A 20631-nucleotide genomic window follows, 5' to 3' on the forward strand; every position below is an offset into this window, starting at 1 on the left:
GACCCTTCCCATTCCTCACCAATGACTGGTTGATCACAATGAGACTCAGGCAATGATCGAGCCTCTGATGGAGCTATAGGTGGCGGAGTCGGCGTCTTACTACACTGTTCTGTCTCCAGATCAGTAGGCATGAGGATGGGGATTGCATCACCGGTGGGCGTCGGAGGCGCGGAGAGCGTTGATTTTGTGAACGACACCGGAGGAGGTCGACTGTGTGGACTTGACGTTGTTCCAGATCCAATACTAAATCCAAGAGATCCCATTGGCGCAGAAGCTGCCTGCATGGAACCTGATGGAGGAGTAACAGTGGGGGAAACCTGCTCAAATAAGGGATGCATGGCCTCATAAAACTCCTTGAGTTGAGCGGGGGTCGCTCTGGCACCTGGAAAGGGGGTAGGCTTGATGTCGGCCCTTGCATCAGTTCAGAGGAACCATGCTCAGAACGTTGATGTTCCCGTCTCGCCTCATCAGGCAACGGACAAGCTGAAGTCTGTTTGGACTTCTTCTTCTTGTGCCTCTTCCCCGAGTGCCCGGAGGATCTAGAGTGAGATAAAGAGGACTTGGGGCTCCTGGAGTGGTCCTGCAACCTCTTCCTCGACCGGAACGTCTGAGGAGTCTCGCCGACCGACATCAACTGCCGGGCAGCCATTAGCTTCGGGGATCGCTCCTTCAAAGCTTTCGGAGCCATGGCTCGGCAGTCGGAACATGACTGCAAGTTGTGGTCTAGGTCCAGACACCAGAGACATACCTTATGGGGGTCCATCACTGATAGGGCACGGTGGCAGGTGCTGCACGGCTTGAACCTCGTCTTCCTTGATGACATCCTACACAGACTAAAAAAAATCTTCGACAAAAAGGTCGAAAAAGACCTGTAAAAAAGACAGAGTGTTGCTCAATTTGAGATCTGCTCTAACCGGCGCAGAAGAAAAAGAACTGACACATGCACACCTGGGTGGTGCCTTTATAGGTGACAGTGACGTCACGAACTGCTCCTACGACGAAGACTATGCCATGTGGATCCGAACAACGCCACCCAGCGGCGCACACAAGGTTATTGCTCAGCAAAACTTCCTGATTCCAAGCTGATGCTGGGGAATTCTAAGGTAAGGAATCTGCAAGCTAGAAGTCTCTATCAGCTCACACTATTTTTAACTCATTTTCCCCACTGTCCTCTTTTTTACACATTTTTATTAAAAACAAAAGGATAAACAACCAGGGAACAGTGATCACTATCAATAGTTTCATCTAATGTATATTTGTTTTTAAAAGTGAATATTTAGGTACACAATTTACAGCATATTTTGTTTCTCACAACGTGTTGGTAATTAGTGGAAAATAACCCCTCATTTGGTGTCTTTTTCAGAACGTGTGGATGGGTTAGACAAATTGCATGCACTGATCTGAGACAAATAAAACTTGTTGGTATTTTGTCTGATGAAGCTTCCTGTCACACAAGTTGCAGTGGGCATGCCAATGTGTTTCAGGCATAAGCACTGACCTGCATGTATATATTCACCCATTTTTTGAATGTATGGCAATGTTCACAAATGAGCACTTTTATTAAACAGCCAGGCGCTGAAGTCTGTGTGCTGGCTGGCTTGGAGTAATTTGTAGGACAAAAAGAAACTGCTTCAGCTGCCGCTTTGCATGTGGGGCGGACAGACAGATGGCTACGATACGACAAAGGTAACGGAGACAGTGCTGGTGAACTTATCAGCAAAGAGTCGGCGGGGTCCTAAGGCGATGCACAGTGTTTTCACAATATTAATAAACATGATTAGGCTGACCAGATGGTTCTATGTCATTGGGACACTGCTTTTTCTATTCCTGTGTTTTACATTTAAATGTTTTCATCAGGTATGCTGGCTCCACTGGCTCTAGTCCACCTAATTAAATTGAAACTCATAAGTCTAAAGTTATGTTCCAATGACATGGAGTCATCTAAAATGATTGGGTCACCATAATCATCATACAACACCCCTTTTTGCTTGGAGTGTATGACAGACTGACTCACTAACGCACCTAGCCTTTCTGATCGACTCAAGCTCTTCCACTGAAGCACTATCTATCTTAGCTGGCCCGAGCACAGAGCGTGTTTCTAAGGTCCTGGATATTTAATGAGTAGCCATTTTCATTCATGTTTCGTGATGTAATATGTTCAGGTACATGACTGGCAAGTTTGCTTATGTGTGACATTTCAATGACTCCAGCTCCTTTGTGGTAATAGTAACCAGCTGCCCAGCGGTCAGAGTAGTTTACTGTCTTTTTTCTAGCCTCTTCAAGACATTTTAACAAAAAAAGGGGTGCAAGCCTGTCATCTTACTGTGGTGATCCTTGCAGCTGTCAAACAAGACTCTTCTCCTTTGAGTCTTTTATCTTTTTACACTTACTTCATATTTAAGAACACCTGTTAATTGTCTGCCACATGTTTGTTTTTATTGTTGTTCCATGAATAAATTGTAAAAGAGGCTTTCATGTTCGAATATCGTCAGGCAAATCTATATAATGCAACTTTGTCAGACATGTCCTACTGGAATTACTTTAACACAAGGGTTGTTTCATAAAACATGTATCAATGTGTAGTGTTACTTCTGCAAGATAATTTCTATGTTCTTTTTAAGAGCAATACTACTGAAATAGCTTTAACGTTCCAGTTATTATGTTTCATTAAGGATGATTAAAATCTGCTCTTGTGGAGTTAATTCATGAATGCCAGGCTCAAGTGTGGATTTGTGGTTACAGAAGTGTCAATTAGAAGGTCACAGTAGGGATTTCTTCAAAATGAGTGTTTTAATAGAATTTGAGCATGAATGCAGAAGTCCATTGGTGCCCACTGCACCTCCTCCAACTATATGTACATTGAATAGATGTTAGGATTATCCTTAAATATTTTCTGAAAGTTATTTTTGCATAATTTCAGAGTTGTATCTTTGGGCTGGCATTTGGGCTGATACTGCTCTACGATGGGCTTAATTTGAGCTTGTACTTGGACAGCTTTGGGCTTTGGATGGGTCTCAAAATCTGGCAACACTGGCATTGAGATGAATAATGTAAGCTTCTTTTCTTTAAAACAAAACACCAAGCCTCCACCTTATCATTCAGGAGATTTAAATTACAGGGGGGACAGTTGCAGTGTGGCGATTATCTGCAGAGATAGTTGTAGTGAGCACACAGGCCTCTTGCACATGATCCTCTTGTGTGTTCTCTAATGCAGCAGTGCATGCCACGTGGCCATTGCCAATGCAAAGCCAGCATCACGTGCCGCAATAGCTCATCCTTAAGTTGTTTCACCATAACCAAAACACAACATGCAAGGATGAGTAGAGATACACTTGCCTTGCAATAGAAATGTCGAGCTGACCAATTTAGTCTCTGTAAGTGACTCGGACTAGGTCAGCAGTTGATCAGGAACTATGCCTAGTAAGGTGTTGTCCCACAGGCACTTCAAGCGCCTCATCACCAAATATATATTGCAACAGCAAATGAGGCAAACAAAGAAATGAAGAATAAATGTGATTTATTCAAATGTGCAGGAGGAACAACACACGTCTCTCAGTGGCTGTTCCAGGAACCAGCAGATCTCTCCCTCAAGCCTATAATGCCACACAAAAGACACCACTAGTGACATTCTAAAAGTTGAAGAAACAGCCCCAAACAACAAAGCAAGTCAACTAGCCCTCACAGGCTCACACTACATTAGTATTCACCATGCATTACTACCCCCCCTGTTTCAGAAAAAAAGTTGATCGTGTCATGTCCCTGTGTAGGACTGTTTTGAATGGTGTTCTCATGCAACAGAACACACGCTATAGCATTTGGTCTGTTGTTTATATCCACGCTTACTAATTTTCTTCCTTCTTCATGATCTGAGCTGAATCACGCTTTTCTTCGCAGGGGTGGCATGTCTGTAAGGCGAGGTTAGCACTAACACTGGGTTTGCCAAATTATATTTAAAACAATGAAAAACTGACTTTAGAATTCTAGATGGAGAGTGCCCCACTAACAAAATTCTAATCTGCCAGAAGCTCTGGAAAAGTATTTAAACATGCCTGCTGCCTCCAGCATATCGCTCACTGCAACACTCTGTTGCCATTTTCTGCATGCATTCAGATCTGGTATGATTTGTGCATATTTCCTTATTTTCACAGGAGACTGGATAGATGAGCAGATTAATCATTGTGGCCGTAATGAAAATGCAGAGCCTTTATGATGCACAGTGGATATGAAGTAACATATTGTGTATATCTCTCATTCAAAGCCTTATTGTGAATATTGGGGTCAAAACACGAGTACTGACTCATCTGAAGTGTGGGTAGGGCTCTAAAGGTGGGTATCCCATGGACACGAACCAGGACTTCCTCTGGCTTTCTAGAGACCAGAGGAAGGAGGAGTTTCATCAATGTTATCCTTGCACCACAAACCGCCATGTTCTTTGTCAACACATCTGCACAGACCGGGAAAAGCAAGCTCTGCTGACAAAGCTGTCACAGAGCTACTATCAGCAGGGCATCTGATCTCCCTCTCATGTTGAGAGAGAAGAGCATAGGTCAGGGGAGGGAGGGATGAGAGAGTGTGCTAAGGGAGGGTAGCTAGATGTTAAGTACCATAAGGGAGGAGGATGTGGGTAGCGCTAAGGATGGGCACAGAGGGATGTAGGACACCAGGTGGATTTCTTTTTGGATTGAAGGAAGGGAAGGCTCACCACTGGGTGGCGGGCAGTGCAGCATAGCACCATGTTTTTGGATTGGGCAGAGAGAGAAGGAATATGGAGTTTTCTACATCTATGTTCCAAGTAACATAACAGACGTTTTACTCTTTCTGTCAGTCTTTCTGTCTATCTGATTGCACCATTCTGTAGAAAACCCTGTTCATGACTATATGGTGCTCTAGTTGAAAGATCAATATAATAGTCAGTATCAACCTAAGTCTATGATTGTTATTTGGCTCTTTGCAAAAAAAATGTCTACACTAGGCACCACTGAGCAGTATACTGCAAAGTTCAAAACTGTTTCTTGGGGTGGCGCCAAAATACAGCTGGTATGTTCTGAAGTGGGGCAGTAGGAAGGCACATAGTGTGGATAATTAATTACTCTCACCTCTAATATAAATATTAGGTTTAACATAATATAATGTAAATGTCACCTCTTGAGTTCTGTAACCGTAAAAAGACTTTTGGTTTTTAACCTCATGTCTCCATAAGGCTGGAAAATTCTGTTGTAAGCAAGGCCTTTAAGATGTATGATAGAGCCACATCACCTCATGTATTTTTAGCACACCTAGCGCCAAGTCCAAGTCACATGTATAGCGTTGTGGATATCCAGATGATGACAGTGCCACCATGTCTTAGCTGGACAATCGACTACGCCTTTAATCTTTTTTTTTTTTTAAAGAAAAATATTATTACATAAACTGGAAGGTCATTCTAAAATCTGGCACTGTAAACTTGAATAACCTACCTCCAAATGTACTTCTGTGCACACACTCAATCATCAGCGGTTCTTTTTCCCTTGATCTTAAAACTTTACCAAGTTCACACTATAAGTCTTTCCTTCCTGTGTGACATACCTTTAGTATAGGTTGTATTTTATACATAACACAAATCCCTCAATTTCACTCAGATTCAGTGTAATTTGTGCAGCATAGAAGAAAATATGTCATGAGTATTTCAAACTTACTATAATTTTAGCAATGATTTAAATATGAAGTAACCTCATGATTCCTATAGAGAATCATAGAAAGATAGTGATGTAACAATCAAGGTGAGACTCAATAATGGCTTTTGATATAGTTGCCTGGCCTTTACTTTCTAAGCATAGGTATCATTTTGCCACATAAGTACATAAAATCAGAACTGACAGTCACCCAGTGAGTACAAATCACAGACACTTAACTGAGAAGCCTAAATCCAGAATATCCTGTCCCCACTGTGTTATAACAGACTCCAAATTAATCAATGGCAGCTTTAGAGCCAACTAATATTAATCTGGTTTGGTAGCGCTAACCAGCCTTTACACATTTACTTCTACACCTTCTGCAACATTTCATAGGTAGGGGCCACGTCATTGTGTAAACTGGGGGTGGGGGGGGACTAGGCACGCCATTAGCATGTGTGTGAAAACCCAGCAACCTTGCCCACAGTAGGTCATATAGATGCTGAACACCACTGGTGACAGCGAGGAGCCTTGAGGAGCTCTGCATGACAAATCAACTGGTGGGACTGACACCCCTCTACTGTTCACCTGGACACGTTTGTTGGCCAAACATATCAAAACTATTTGAAAGACGTGTCCAAGGTCCCCTCCACAGCCTGCAATGTATCCATCAAATGTAGTGTTCTATTGTATTGAACAGGTCAAGCAATACTAGGAGCAATGCCTGCACTGACACTAACTCTACAATAATCAATTTATTACATCCATCAGAGCCACATCCGCCCGCTTTCCAGGGTGCAAACTAGACATAAGACCATCCAGAAATACCTAAGCCAAAAGATTGCAGAAAAGCTGATTGGTGAACACATTATCCACGATTTTTGTGAGAAGCAGCGCACCAGGGATTGGCCAATTGCCACATCTAATCCATTTAACAATGGGTAATTTAGTCTTAGTTTTTTTATGCATATATGTTGTAAGCTATTTGGAACAGAACCTTAAACAAAGCCATTTACCTGCTTAACAGTAATGCCCAACATCGGGTGGGTACTACTCCTTCACAACACTATTAGGGAAAGAGGCCCTTGGGCATTGAGTGTGGCTAATGGGGCCGAACTAGGGAACTAAAGGAGCCCTGGCAACAAAAAAACTCAGACCAGCCATGTTCCTTGCATCCTCTCACACAATCTCTCTGTTTCTATCTATCAGTTTTCTCTCTCCCCTCTTCTCCTGTCTTCTTACTCTCTGATTACTTTCTATCAACCTTCCCTTTCCCTCCCTTTCTTCCTCTCTCTCTTGACGCTTATCCATGCCTGCTGCAATTAATTTAGGGGGGTTCGGGAAAGTGATAGAAGTAGGGTCACCAGCCTTGCGGGGAAATGCCTAGTGGAATACAAGTCCTGCTATTCCTGATGGCTAACGTTACCAATACTCTTCTCAAAGTCCCCAGGAGATACCAGCAATAATACAAACTTCCTTGACCTTCTCCGAGTCATTCCTTTTTTCTCCTCTGGTGATCTTTTAGGTCTGAATTTTATACGGACTCTTTTTGACCAATATCTTTCTGCTTTACAATAAAGTCTCAAACCACTTGAACCTCATTTAGCATATTTTCCTGAATCATTGTGGCATCAAGCATAAAGTGCAGAGGGACCAAAGTTATTATTACGACTTAACAACGTAAACACAAGCTAATTCTCACTGTAAACAGATGAAGGTAATTTACATAATTACGAGGGCTCATGTATACAATATTTTTTGAGTGTTGGAGAACAAATTAGTGGGGGAAAGCTAGACCTGCTGTTGGGAAGGAATGGAGAATCACTCAGTTGACAGAAGGAATTCAGAGAAGAAGAAACTTTACAATGCCTTTCCTTGCGTACTGTAGGGAATATAATTTTTAAATCTGTAGGTACAGGCAATACATCGTAACCTTTCTGGTTTCTCTCTGCAAGCATGAACAAGCAATTACCTGCAGTGTACAAGAATCGGTTCACTCTCCACTCTTTTTTCTCTCACGCAGTTCACAAAGTCCAAGAAGTCGGAGGAGTCATCAGGAACACCATGATCAGGCCATGCAACGTACTGGAGATGCGTAACAGTATGCTCTTTACCACTCTGAAAAAAGTTGTAATGTGATTAAGAAAGTTCCATAAATTAATATTCTTAACAGAATTTATGGAAAGCTGGAATTTGTGATAAAGGTGTATTTTAAGAAATGACTGCTAAAATAGGCAGTAAAAATAAATGTGGCTCAGTAACGTTATTTAGAGTAAAAGTACTAATAAACACACATTCACATATTACTACAAGGAAAAGGTTCTATTCAGCGTTATTATCACCGCACAGTAACCTGACCTGTCTCAGAGATCGCACTTAAGAATTACTTCACCCGGGCAACAACTCTCCTAACAGTCACTAGGGGCCGAATTTAGATCCTGGTGGATGGAATACTCTGTCACAAACGTGACGGATATCTCGTCCGCCATATTAAGATCCCCATAGGATATAATGGGATCGTAATATGGCAGAGAGGATGTCTGTCACATTTGTGACAGAGTATGCCATCCGCCAGATTCTAAATCAGGCCCAAGGTCTCTTCACCGCTATTTTAACATCCTCCACAAATGTAACCTCTGCCATCCTGATTTCGGTTAAATATCTTCTATTAAAGAAAGCACACGAGAAAACAAGCAAGGCATATAACCCATAAGCAGATGTGCAGAGTATAGCATGCTATTACACTGTTGTAGTAACGTTAGATATGCAGTTTATGAATAGCAATGACTACATTGAAAAGGACCCAAAAGACTCATGAATGTATTGATTGGAGGTACTGCAACAAACAGAAAATTTTGGATTCAGGACTTAACACCCCACGGACAAAAAGTAAAAGTAACTAATTTAAATCATTTTGAATAAAAAGAAAACTAGTCACCGGGGTTGAAGGCATCAATTTGTTGTGCAGAACGTTATAGAATAAATAATCTTTGAGAACTGATTTTGATTCCCGAGTGCTTGTGTCCTGGGCGGTGAGAGCAGTGACTGCTGTTTTGAAATAAATTAATACTTACATTTGTGTTTACAAATAAGAATTTTAATGAAAACATATTGAACGAATAAGTTTGAATAAAATGTACTAAATAATAATTAAATACAGAACACTGCAGATAGGTCAAAGCCAAATTAGGGTCCCACTAGAGCATAACAAAAGGTTTGCGAGAGAACATGTTGAAGACCTCTCAGGAAATGTGTCACAACAGGTGACTTGAACAAGGATGGTCGATCCGGCAAGAGCAAGAAAGCTATTATGGCAGAAGGATAGTGCTTAACTGTGCCCAGAGCACGGCCTAGCCAGGCTAAGGACAATACAAACACACACACTTTCGACAAGGGTACAGATAGTGGATCGAGATGTTTGTTAGCGCACCAAGCCACAAACATGTCCTAACGGCAGGTGTAAACGGTATTCATCAATGGACTTCTGGCTGCCAAGATCACATCATAGACCTCATCAGGGAGGTTGAATACCCTCAACTATCTGTGCTCAATCTTCTCACATGAAGATGGGAGAGTATTAAGGTTTAGGTGTAGAACCCTGCCCTCTTGCTGTTACAAGAGATCCTCCCGAAGGTAAAGCTTGACCGGAGGACAGATAGTCATGCTCAGGAGTTCTGGATACCATACTCTCCTCCCATAATCTGGAGCCACTAAGAAGACTTGGGCTCAGCCAGTTCAGATCTTTTTCAGAACTTAGGGGAGGACAGTTATTGTGGGAAGGGGCCCATAATCCAGTTTAGTCACAATGGGTCTCCAAGCAAGAGTCACTTTGGAAACTCCAGCGTGAAGAAGTGCTGACACTGCATGTTCTTAGCAGTGGCAAACAGATTTAGACAAGGTTCTCCCCAGTCCTGAAAGAGACCTTGAGCCACCTCCTGATACAGCCACCATTTGTGGTCTGCGAGGCATTGACAGCGGAGTTCACCCACCCTGACCTTGAAAGATCCCACCAGGTGCTGCTACACCACCAACATGTTCTGAAGATCCAGCCATGCCTGAAGGCACAGGGCCACAACCCCACCCTGTCCTTGCAGTACAACATGTCAGTGGTGTTGCCTGTCAACATTTGAACTAGGTTGCCCTTGATAGAGGGCAGGAAAGCTTTCAAAGGCAAGTGCATGCCCTCAGCTCCAGAAGACTGATGTGAAGCTGAGTCTCCACTAGAGAACAGAGGCATTTGATCTTCACCTCTCCCAGATGTCCCCACCATTCCAGAAGCACTACAATGGTCACCACTGTCAGCTCTGGGTGGCGAAGAGGGAGGGCTCAGTAGCTGATCCACTCTCAGGGGCCACCACTGCAGATGTTGTGCAGTTTCCTCCGATATCTGGACTTATCGGAAAGGTTTCTTTTGTGCTGCTTCCACTGGAACTTTAGATCCCACTGCAGATTCTGCATGTTCAAGCTGGCATGTTTAACTAGCAGGGTGCAGGGGGCCATTAGACTCAGCTGCCTCACAGTCAGTCCAGGACTTAGGACCGCAGCTGAAATATTGGGATCATAGCCCGAACGTCATGTTCTCTTTACTCCAGTGGGAAAGCACAGAACTCCACTGTGTCCAGCAAGTCTCGGATGAAAAGGAGCATCTGAGTAGTCGGTTGTGACTTTGGCATGTTGCTAGTGTACCACTGTAAATGCAGGAGGTCTGCCGTAGTCTGGAGGTGGGTAGCAACTGCCTGTGGAGAGCTCATCTTCAACAGCCATTCGTCGAGATTGAGGAACACTGGAACCCCAGCTCTCTCAAGATGTGCTAACAACCACCACCATTTCTTTCGAGATCACCCAAAGGGCACTGGTTAAGTCAAAGGGGACCACAGCAAATACAAAATGCTCCTGGCCCACTGTTAACAGCAAGTATTGCTGATGGGCCTGCAGGACGAGGTTATGAAAATAGGCACCCTGCAGGTCCAGCGCTACCAACCAGTGTCCAGGGTCGAATGCAGACAGGACCTTAGTGAGTGTGAGCATCTTAAATTTCTCCTTTCTCTGGAAGGCACTGAGAGGGTGCAGGTCTAAGATAGGGCAGAATGCCTCAGTCTTTCTCGGCCACCAGGAAGTAGGAGGAATAACAATTCTAACCTACTTCTGATGCTGGCACCTCTTCAATGTCTCCTTTGGCTAAAATGGCCATGTACTTCCAGGCGTAATAAGGACAGGTGGTCCTCCATCGGTTGATCTCAGGATATTGGCAGGGACTGCGTTTTTTTTGTAAATGGAAGAGCGTAAACCTGCCAGATAATTTGAAGCACCCACTTGTCTGAAGTTATGGCATGGCACTGGTGCAGGTGGTTCTTGATCCTGCTGCCAACAGGGGGCCCGTGTTGGTGTGAGGGCATACTAAAGAGGCTTGGAGGCAGCAGCTGCCAGGGACGTTGGTGGCACACTGGGCAGATTCCTGGCTTTTGGGTTATACAGGACTTTTTGGAGCTACATCTGTGGCCACAAAGGTGCTGGGAAGCCTGTTGGCTGTAGTGGCTGATTTAGAAAGGACGCGGCTGGTAGCTCCTACTGTAGGCACAAAAGGGGCCACAGAGGGAGCGAAGAGAAGAGTGCAGCTGGAAAGGTGCCATGGTGAACCCTAACAACGCGGCAGTGACCGCATGCTCAACAGCTGAATGAGCCTTATCACCAAACAGGTGCATTTCATTGAAGTGTATGTCCATAAGGGAAGCTCGGACATCCCGCAAGAAGCAAGCTGATCTCAGCCAGATGCTGTGACAAAGTGCCACTGATAAAATAATGGCCCTGCTCAGCAAATCTTTTGTGTCCAGCCTGCAGCTGATGGTGAACTTGGCAGTATCCCTGCTTTCCGCAAAAGCCTGGGTCAAAATAGCTTGGGCCTCCTCCGAGACCATGGGTAGCACCTACACAACCGCGTCCCACAATGTGTCACTCCATCAGCCCGAAAGAGGTATGTGGTGCTCATAGACTACAATGCAAGCCTGGAGGAGGAGAAAATCCTCTTCTCCGAAGATTTCCTGCCTCCTGGATTCCCAGTCAGGTGGAGTGAAGTGGAGTGGCAGGGAAAGCACCAGGATTAACCCTAATAGATAAGGGTCTTTGAGGGGTTCAGGGTAGCCATAAGGATCCTCAGATCTACCCCAGTCATACTCCTCACAGGGCCTGTTAAGAAAAGGTGGCAAGGTCTCCAACCCGGAAGGTCTTGGTCTGGTTGGTGCCAAGTCAATATTGCTAATCTAGCTCTGTCTTGGAGCCAGGAATCAGTTTAGCGTCTGTAGCACAGGGATTAGCGCCATTGGGCTGAGCCCTGGCGAAGGTTGTGGATTCGTGACTGGAGTTGGTCTGGATCCAAGAATGGATCCAGAAGGCCCAACTGCCATTAACGGCAACCTCGCTGGAAGTACCTTAGTAGATGCACCTTCCAAACCTTTGGGGCCCGGTGACATTCCGGAGGGGTCCAGCCACACAAAGATGACGTGCCTGGCCTCATAGATCTTCTGGAGTGGGGCAGGTTTCGTGCAGATTCCACTAAATTCAGCGAAGCATGGAACAGGCTCAGGCTCTGCAGAGAACATGTGGGAATGAGACCAACACTTGTGGTGTAATTTCGGCGCCTCATTGGATGACTTGGACAGGCGAGGAAAAGTCAAAGAACGCTTGAACTATTTAGCCTTCTTTTTCTTGTGGGAATTACTTGATGATGACTATGACATCGACGCTGATCTGCATGAACGACTCAGAGAGTGGGCCCGCATCTTCTGACCAACTGGGACTTAGAGTTGTCTGGTGTCGAGAAGCCAGGAGCTTCATTGCCTGCTCAAAGATCGCTTTGAGCTTCACTGTACGGCAGCCACACAGGTCCTGGAGTCCAGCTCTAGGCACCACAAGCAACCCAGATGGGGGTCTGTCACAGACATGTGCCTGTGACAGGTTCCACAGGGATTAAAACCCACATGTTTCCTAGGGGACATCCCTAAGACACACTCAGAGCAAAAGGATTGTGAAGAAAGTGAAACTGTAGTCAAAAAACAACTGAGGTAGCTTCCGGATCTGTGCTGATGGAGTGGGGAAAAAGGAACTGAGGTCAGCGCACTGGGGTGGCGTCTATACAGGCAATGCACGTCACATTTGCCATAGATGATGCAGACACAGAGCCATTTGGTGCCATCTACTGGCACACACAGGTAATGCTCAAGATTTTCCGGATCCTGTCTGCTGTCTGGGGAATATTCTAAAGTAGCGAGCATGCAGCTAGAAGTCTATCAAATTAGGTGGACACCCAAATTAACATTGACCCTGTTTGCTACAGATTCCTTTAGTCATTCTATTGATGCATTGTACCTGCCCATTTGCTGAAGTACAGAAAGTATAGAGTCAATCTGAAAGGATAATTGTAAGTTAGCTTAATTTCTACAACTGCATCAAACTTGAGTAAGGTGTAACCCCATTACATGAGATCCTCTACATGGACATCATTATAACATTATCCTCACATAACGACAGGTACATCTGAATCACTATTTCACACTATATACAGGTAAAAGGTGGAGTAATGTTCCCTTCAATTTCTTTCCATATAGTTGCATACCTCCTTTGGCTTTTTCTTTTGCCCTCATGTTGTCGGGCCTGCAAACCCAGATATGCCCAAGTAAAAAACTTCTGAGTTGATCATTTGCTTTTACGGGAAATCAATGCTTCTTTACAGAGACCAAGGCTTGTTGGAAATAATGCTTGTTAGAGACTAATGCTTGTTTGGGAACACGCCTTGCACAAGCCTCCAGCATCCCTATGACTCAGACTGGGTGTGGCTCCCTATGACTCAGACTGGGTGTAGCTGGATGCAGGAGGTATTTATATCACACCCAGCCTGAGTGAAATGCTTGCTGTAAAGGTCACGGCTGCAGAGATGGAATCTCTGCTCCTCCGCTTTTGATATTCATGTTCTGTTTTCTCCAGCATCTTGAAGACCACTTCCAGAAGAAGAAGAGACCGAGGGAACTAAGCCTTAAAAAAAAGGCAGTAAAGCGCTGCACGTGATTTAGGAACATTTATTGCTAAAACGTGAATTCCTGCTGACTTGAAACTTGATAAGCGAATGTTCCAGGATGGAATGTTCCTATAAGGGCACATCTTTGGGTTTAAGGGTCATTGGGATGTTCGCCGCTTGTCATGCTATAACGCTTATTGTAGTTTCTTGCATTATTCCACAGAAAGGAGTTTCTATTGAAAAATTATTATGAAAACAATATACTGTGAATACATTTATTATCACTGAGTTTAATGTGGCATTACTACTGCTGTTAGCGATACAATGTACTGTGAATACGGTTATTATTACTGACTTCAAAGTGGCATACTTCAAATTGTGATAAGCTGGTTGGTCATGAAGTTGAATGCTATTGATTAACCCTATATTTTCATAGCAATACAACAGGTATCAAAGCCTTGATGTTAACCCTATGTTTTCAGTGTGATTTAAACACTGAATTGTGTTTTTCGCAATACCAGCACAGTACAATGATTAACCCATGAATATCTAGAGAATCTAATTCCCTGAGAGCTTGTTCTTATTATTGTTGCCTAAGTAAATGTCTATGAGTCGAGTGAGTCAGCATCTTGGGAAATCTCAAGGTGTAACACAAGATATCCACTGAATGTCAAAGAACATCTAGGTAGGCTTGAGTTGACGAGGGACTAATCTGGATTCACAATGGGAGTAGTTAGACAGTATAGGAGGTTCAAGGCTCTTAGTTAATTACAGGTAATCCACAGTGTTTCTGAAAATTCCTAGAGAGAGGGAGAGACATCAAAATCGGTAAAGAGGGCCCCCACACATACATCTAGCTTGCACATCATAGTTTAACAGTAGAGTATACATGGATTATGAGATATTAGTTATTTGACTGATGTGTAATTTATCATAGAAAAATACCGGCTCTTTAAGAACCGTCACTAGGCGTCCGGATGCAGCCCTGAGACTCCAGTATCCCTCTCCTTCTCTCATCCAGCCCCTTTCCCCCGGGAGGTTTAAGTGGGAGGCATGCAACGTTTAGGTGGAATTGGGAACAAGCAGCCTGGTCAACATAGTGTCTCCGAGGGACAAACAGGTTAGTGCTTGACAGATGCTTACAGAGTCTGAAAACATTCTGTCAACAACATTCCATCTCCTGTCAGTTGGAACTAAGAACTCTTGTTGACACAGTGTCCTTTGGTGGTGCATATTTATGTACAGAATAAACTGCTAAACCTTCTCTGGATTATCTTACTTTCATTTATGACACTGGCAATGAGCTGAACATTCTCACTGCAGTTGAGAATTCTACAAGCACCCTCACCACCCTTCATTTGGCATTAGATCTGTGCTCACTCAAAATAAGAAAGATCTCCCCTTGGAAATCAAACGCTATCCAAATATTCTACTGTCTCATATATTCGCTACTCACATCAACCCAACAAACACCACGATTATCCACAAAAATCAATGCCACTACAATATAAAATACAAAACCATTTCTGTTTATTCTTCAAATACAACAACTTTATTGCTTACTATTCACATGACATGTGTTCCAAATAGCAAAATCCTCCTAAAGTTATCTTCATAAAAAGGAATTTTAGACTATTCACAAGAGGGTGCATACCTAAAACAAAAACACTCCCACAGCTCCCTCAACAAATAAAATACAAACTTTAAATAAATACAAATATTGCACAGAGGCAAAACATACAACAAACCTACAAATACGCAAATAAAATATTGCTGATCTGTTTTTTGTTTCCCCAAATACCCAATGTAATACGTCCTTAAGCATGCAATTGCACTTATCCAGTATCGGCTAGACAGTCTTTGATGAATACCATTGTTGATGGGCATTTTTTCAATTCATTGGTTTATCCATGTTGTTTTTTTGTTCTGTTCTAGTTGCTGGGGTGATACTTTCTTCATACGCACCAGTAGTATAGTCCCATCTCAGAGTAAGACGTGCTTTCAGCCATCTCATGTTTCTTGCACTTTGCTAACCCTTTACTCTATCTCTGTTAAATAGGGGAGCAACTGGCACACTTCCCTGACAGGACACCCTGGAAGTTAAAAACATGAGCCTTGATATCGGAGGCCGTAACAAACCTACTAAACGGAAAGCGCTCCTTTCCCTCTTTGCAAGCTGAGGCAGCAACATATGCCTACTCCAAGAAACTCAACAAATACAAAAAGATACATTCCGCATGCAATCACGATGTTTTCCACAACAGCTATGGTCCTCCAATGCTACAAAAAAGTGGGGAGTGGCTATTTTGATCTCCACCCGGTTCTGGGGTGACATCATTTCCAAAGTGTCTGAAATTCGAGGCCGCTTTCTTGCTTACCGACTCAGATTAGGGGCCCTCCAATTCACCTTAGCTAACATATATGTCGCAAATGACTGCCAAGAGACGTTTATCTTGAACACCCTCATGCCCCTACTACTGTGGCCCGATGCGGCTCTCTTAATAGAAGGTGATTTCAATCTGGTCATGGATGACATCCTTGGTCTTTCTGTCTAATGCTCAGATCAAATCAGGGCATTATTGACCTTAGGATGCCACTGGCTGATGGACTGTGCACCTTCAACACTCACCCTACGCATCAGCCACACCTGGTTGACCATATCATGCTGGTGCTTAAGAGATTCGCTCATCCAATCCAATCAGAAGACTGTAGCAGAAAATTTACAGATTAATGAAAATGACCAGAAATCGCTATCCTCCCTCTGGGAAGTCTTAAAATTAGTAGTGCAGGGGCAATTTATTGCCTTATCTGCATCAGAAAACTGTCTCCAGAAGGAGACACAAGAGATCCTTGACAAGAAGGTCAGGGACTTAGAAGCAATTCACAAGCGCACTGGGGCCGCAGGATCCATAAGCATTAAATTATATCCGCGTCTCTTAACAGATTAAAAATGTAAAGTGTTGACACGTTTCGGTGGTTGACTTTTTCTGATACAATTGTCTCTCCACTGGGTGGTCATTCCAATTCTGATAATAATCTTTTTGAAGATAAGGGTATGTCAACTCCTGAGTAAACCTATTCACATCTTATTTTTTACTATTAGTTAGATATTTTCTACGTCCATCCACTTCCTGATTGGGTTGCTCTAATTTGTTTTTTACTTCTTGTAATGCAGTACTTTACCTTCACTTCAAGTTTTTTTTTAAAGTACTTGTTAGTGAATTTAGATTTTACATTAAAGACTCGGCACATATTTTTCTGTTAGAATGGGCTCAATACAATGGAGAAAAACAATTCTTAGTAACTCTAGACATAGAGGCACTGTACACAAATATCCCCCAAGATTATACAATTGATGTGAAAGGGAACATTCTGAAGTAGACAGATGTAAGGGGAGCACAGAGCACAAAGAATTCATAGTAAAATGTGTCACTATCGTTTAAAAAAAAAATATATATTTTTTTAAAGCTGAATTATTTCTCCAATTGAACGGGACGAGCATAGGCACACCTTATGCTCCAAGTCTGTCTTGTTTATATGTGGGAGAATTTGAAAAGGAACACATTTGCAATCAGATCGCCCCTTTTTATCAGAATATAGTACGCTGGCATTGATTTATTGATGACATTTTTTTATGCGGGAAGGACCTAGAGAGCAACTTGATACGCTTTTAGCCTGGCTGAATTTAGGAGATGAACATTTAGGATTCACACCTAATGTTAACAATAGTAAAGTGGATTTTCTTGACATTTCTTTCAAGGTTGTGGGTGGATATTTAGGGGTTGAGTTATATCCAAAGTCAACAGATGAAAATAATCTCCTACATTATTCTAGTTATCATCCTAAAACTCAAAAACACAATATAACCTTTGGTCAGTTCCTTTGCTTACAACGTAATTGCATTTCTCTAGACGATTTCTATAGACATTCAGAAGTCCTTAAGAAAAAATTTAGACAGAGGATATCTGAAAAGACTTTCAAATCAGTCATTCAAAAGATCAGGCTTTTATGATACGGAAAGCATGTTTGAGGCATCAAAGAGAAAAAACAGGAATAATTATGAGTACATTTTCACGGATTAGTAACCGTATAAAAAATGCGATAAACAGGAACTGGTACATCATGATCATAATGAAGAACTGAAGCTTGAGCGACTGCTTTTTGCCTATAAATGGAACAAAAACTTGAGAAACATTTTAGTACAGATATATAGAGATGAAAAGCCTCAAGCACAGAGCACTCTAGAGATGACAAATGTAATAGGTAATTCTAAGTGCAGCATTTGTAACGCCTGTGATCAATGTATTGAAGAAAAATTTACTGAATATCAAACAAACAGATTTACAACTACAACCTTTATTAACTGTCGGAGTAGTAATATTGTATACCTTTTGGTATGTCCATGTGGAGTTGGATATGTGGGAAAGACTGGAAGCAATCTAAGACTGCAGCTATGTGAATGCTTCCTTTGTAGAGCACTTTTTACACAAGGGTCATGTTTGCACACATCTTTGGTGGTTTATATTAGAAAAATAGTAAGTAATAGGAAAGGTGGAAATAGAAATGAATTTCATAAACTGAGGGAACAATGTGTCATCTCATGTTTTAACATGAGAAGGAAGGGTTTAAATAGTGAAGAGGAATGTGACTGCTTCTCTGTTTAAATAAGAACTTTATTAAGGGTGTGAAACTCGATTCAGGTTTATTATTATATAATATATAAAGAAAAAATGTCTTTAAATGTCATCTCTTAAATTGAGACCTTACATTTTAGGACATGCCTCCATGTTTAGTTTTCATTAGTTTGTAATGGGCTGCATTGGTTTATGCAACATTCCAAGATGGCTCCCACTGTGTGGGACTCTTCCTGTGTTAGCTGGAATAGTGGTATATGAACATATTTAGAAGGATGTTTTTAACATATCACGTCATTTTGACGTGACGTGGGCCGAGTTAAATGACAATAATTGCGTAGTGAGAGTCTTCTATCCTACACAGAATGCAGTTTGGCATCTGTATAACATGCAACAGTGAGGTAAGGAGGTGTTTGGCAATCGGAAGGGAAGTTGACTAGATCTTGGGAAATATTGTGCAACTGGGGAGTTTTGTGAATCCTGGGCTCTAATGCACGGTCCCTTTGTCTGAAACTGTCCTCGAGGGTAAAATAAAGGGAAAGTTTAGTGAGAATTTGTTATAGTATCACCAGATACACATTGCAGCTATAGATTTTTTGACAGGAAAATCGGTATTAGTTTATTTTTGTGTGTTCTTCATTTAGAAGCTGTGTTGTCCAATCTGGATATTATTATAATCAGATATAATACAATACAGAGAATTGTATTCCCTGTTTATAAGCGGCCAAAGTGAAGTGGCTTGTTTTATACGAGGATGAGATTTTCCCCTGTAAGAGTGACTTACATTTGGACAACCTGAAAAGAGGAAGGTAAGCAATAGTGAAATTGGCTCACATACGAAATTGGGGATAGAATTAAAGCATTTATAGGATCTCTCTTTCTTATTTGATCTTCTAGATATTGATTCTTGCATGTGAATTAGAGTAGAAGATAGTTGTGTAGGCGCTGTGAGAAGTGAACCACAACAGTGAGTGAGCTTGATGAAACAATACCTCAGTATTGTGTGTTATTTGGGTATTTGCTTAAATGAAGGGAAGTATATGCGGCGAATGGAGTGTGATAATGAAGTGCAAGTCATATGGATTCACAGTGACATTGCCACTACAATATACATAGGGGGTCATTCTGACCCTGGCGGTCGGTGATAAAGCGGCGGCCAACCCGCCAACAGGCCGGCGGTCAAAAAAATGCAATTCTGACCCTGGCGGGAACAGCCAACACAGCCCGCCGCATTAACACTCCGACCGCCACGGCGGAACAAACAAACAGCGCGGCGGTCACCGCCAACAGCCAGGCGGCAGACAATGTACCGCCCACCCTATCACGACCCACCAATCCGCCACCTTTTCCGGGGCGGGAGCACCGCCGATAAAAACACGGCGGAAACAGACATTTCCAATGGAAAACGCTCACCTCGAGACACTCCACGCGGAATCCGGACAGCATGGAACCCGAATTGAACATCATACCTGCTCTCGTCTACCTGCTCATCTACCACGAGTACGAACTCCGGCGCAGACGTCAACGGTGAGTACTGCACCTACGACACACGGGAGGGGGGAGGAAGAAAGGTTATGGGCATACACATATGCGACCCCCCCACCCCCCCAATATGTACACACCAGTGAAGAGCAGGAAGTCACAGTGACACCACACAAACACCCTTTAAAAATACAATGACACAACCAAATTTGGAATAAATTTTCATGTACAAAAAAAGCACCTGGAAATAATTGAGCAACCGTGAAAAATATTTACAAAAACCAAAAAGATATACACATCAGTGTATCACTGAAGTAACAAGTCCTGCACATCCTACGAATCTAACATGTCCGTGGGCCAAGGTTCTGCGAAACAAGGGCAAAGCCCACACACGAGACCTGAGTCCTTTGGAGAGAACACTGCAGGGGCATCCGATGTCAAAACTACAGGGACCTCAGGGGGAAGGGGGGGCCACCACAGCCACATGAGTCCACGACGCCAGATCCACGAGGAGCCACCATGCCCACTGTACCATCCTGGGGAGTGCAAAGCCACAGTCTCTCAATGTCCCTACAGTGGGTGGGCTGCCCACTGGACCATCCTGGGGAGTGCAAAGCCACAGTCTCTCAATGTCTCTAGAGTGGGTGGGTTGCCCACTGTACCATCCTGGGGAGTGCAAAGCCACAGTCTCTCAAGTCTCTGCAGTGGGTGGGTTGCCCACTGGACCATCATGGGGAGTGCAAAGCCACAGTCTCTCAATGTCTCTACAGTGGGTGGATTGCCCACTGTGCCATCCTGGGGAGTGCAAAGCCATAGTCTCTCAGGTGGATTACAGAGTCCACTGGTCAAGGAGGAG

At 43.1% G+C, this 20631-nt stretch overlaps 1 protein-coding gene across 5 annotated transcripts in view; it reads right to left on the minus strand.

Moving 5' to 3' along the window:
- The window catches only part of PTPN3 (protein tyrosine phosphatase non-receptor type 3), a 1694656-nt gene that overhangs the window by 124538 nt on the left and 1549487 nt on the right, over window positions 1-20631 (minus strand). For all 5 annotated transcript variants that reach the window (XM_069219598.1, XM_069219596.1, XM_069219595.1 and 2 more), the window contains one exon: window positions 7624-7769. In XM_069219598.1, coding sequence (XP_069075699.1) covers window positions 7624-7769 — 146 coding nt within the window. The remainder of the gene's footprint in view (window positions 1-7623; window positions 7770-20631) is intronic.

Source organism: Pleurodeles waltl, chromosome 2_2 (assembly GCF_031143425.1).
Source record: "Pleurodeles waltl isolate 20211129_DDA chromosome 2_2, aPleWal1.hap1.20221129, whole genome shotgun sequence".
NCBI classification, from domain to species: Eukaryota; Metazoa; Chordata; class Amphibia; order Caudata; family Salamandridae; genus Pleurodeles; species Pleurodeles waltl.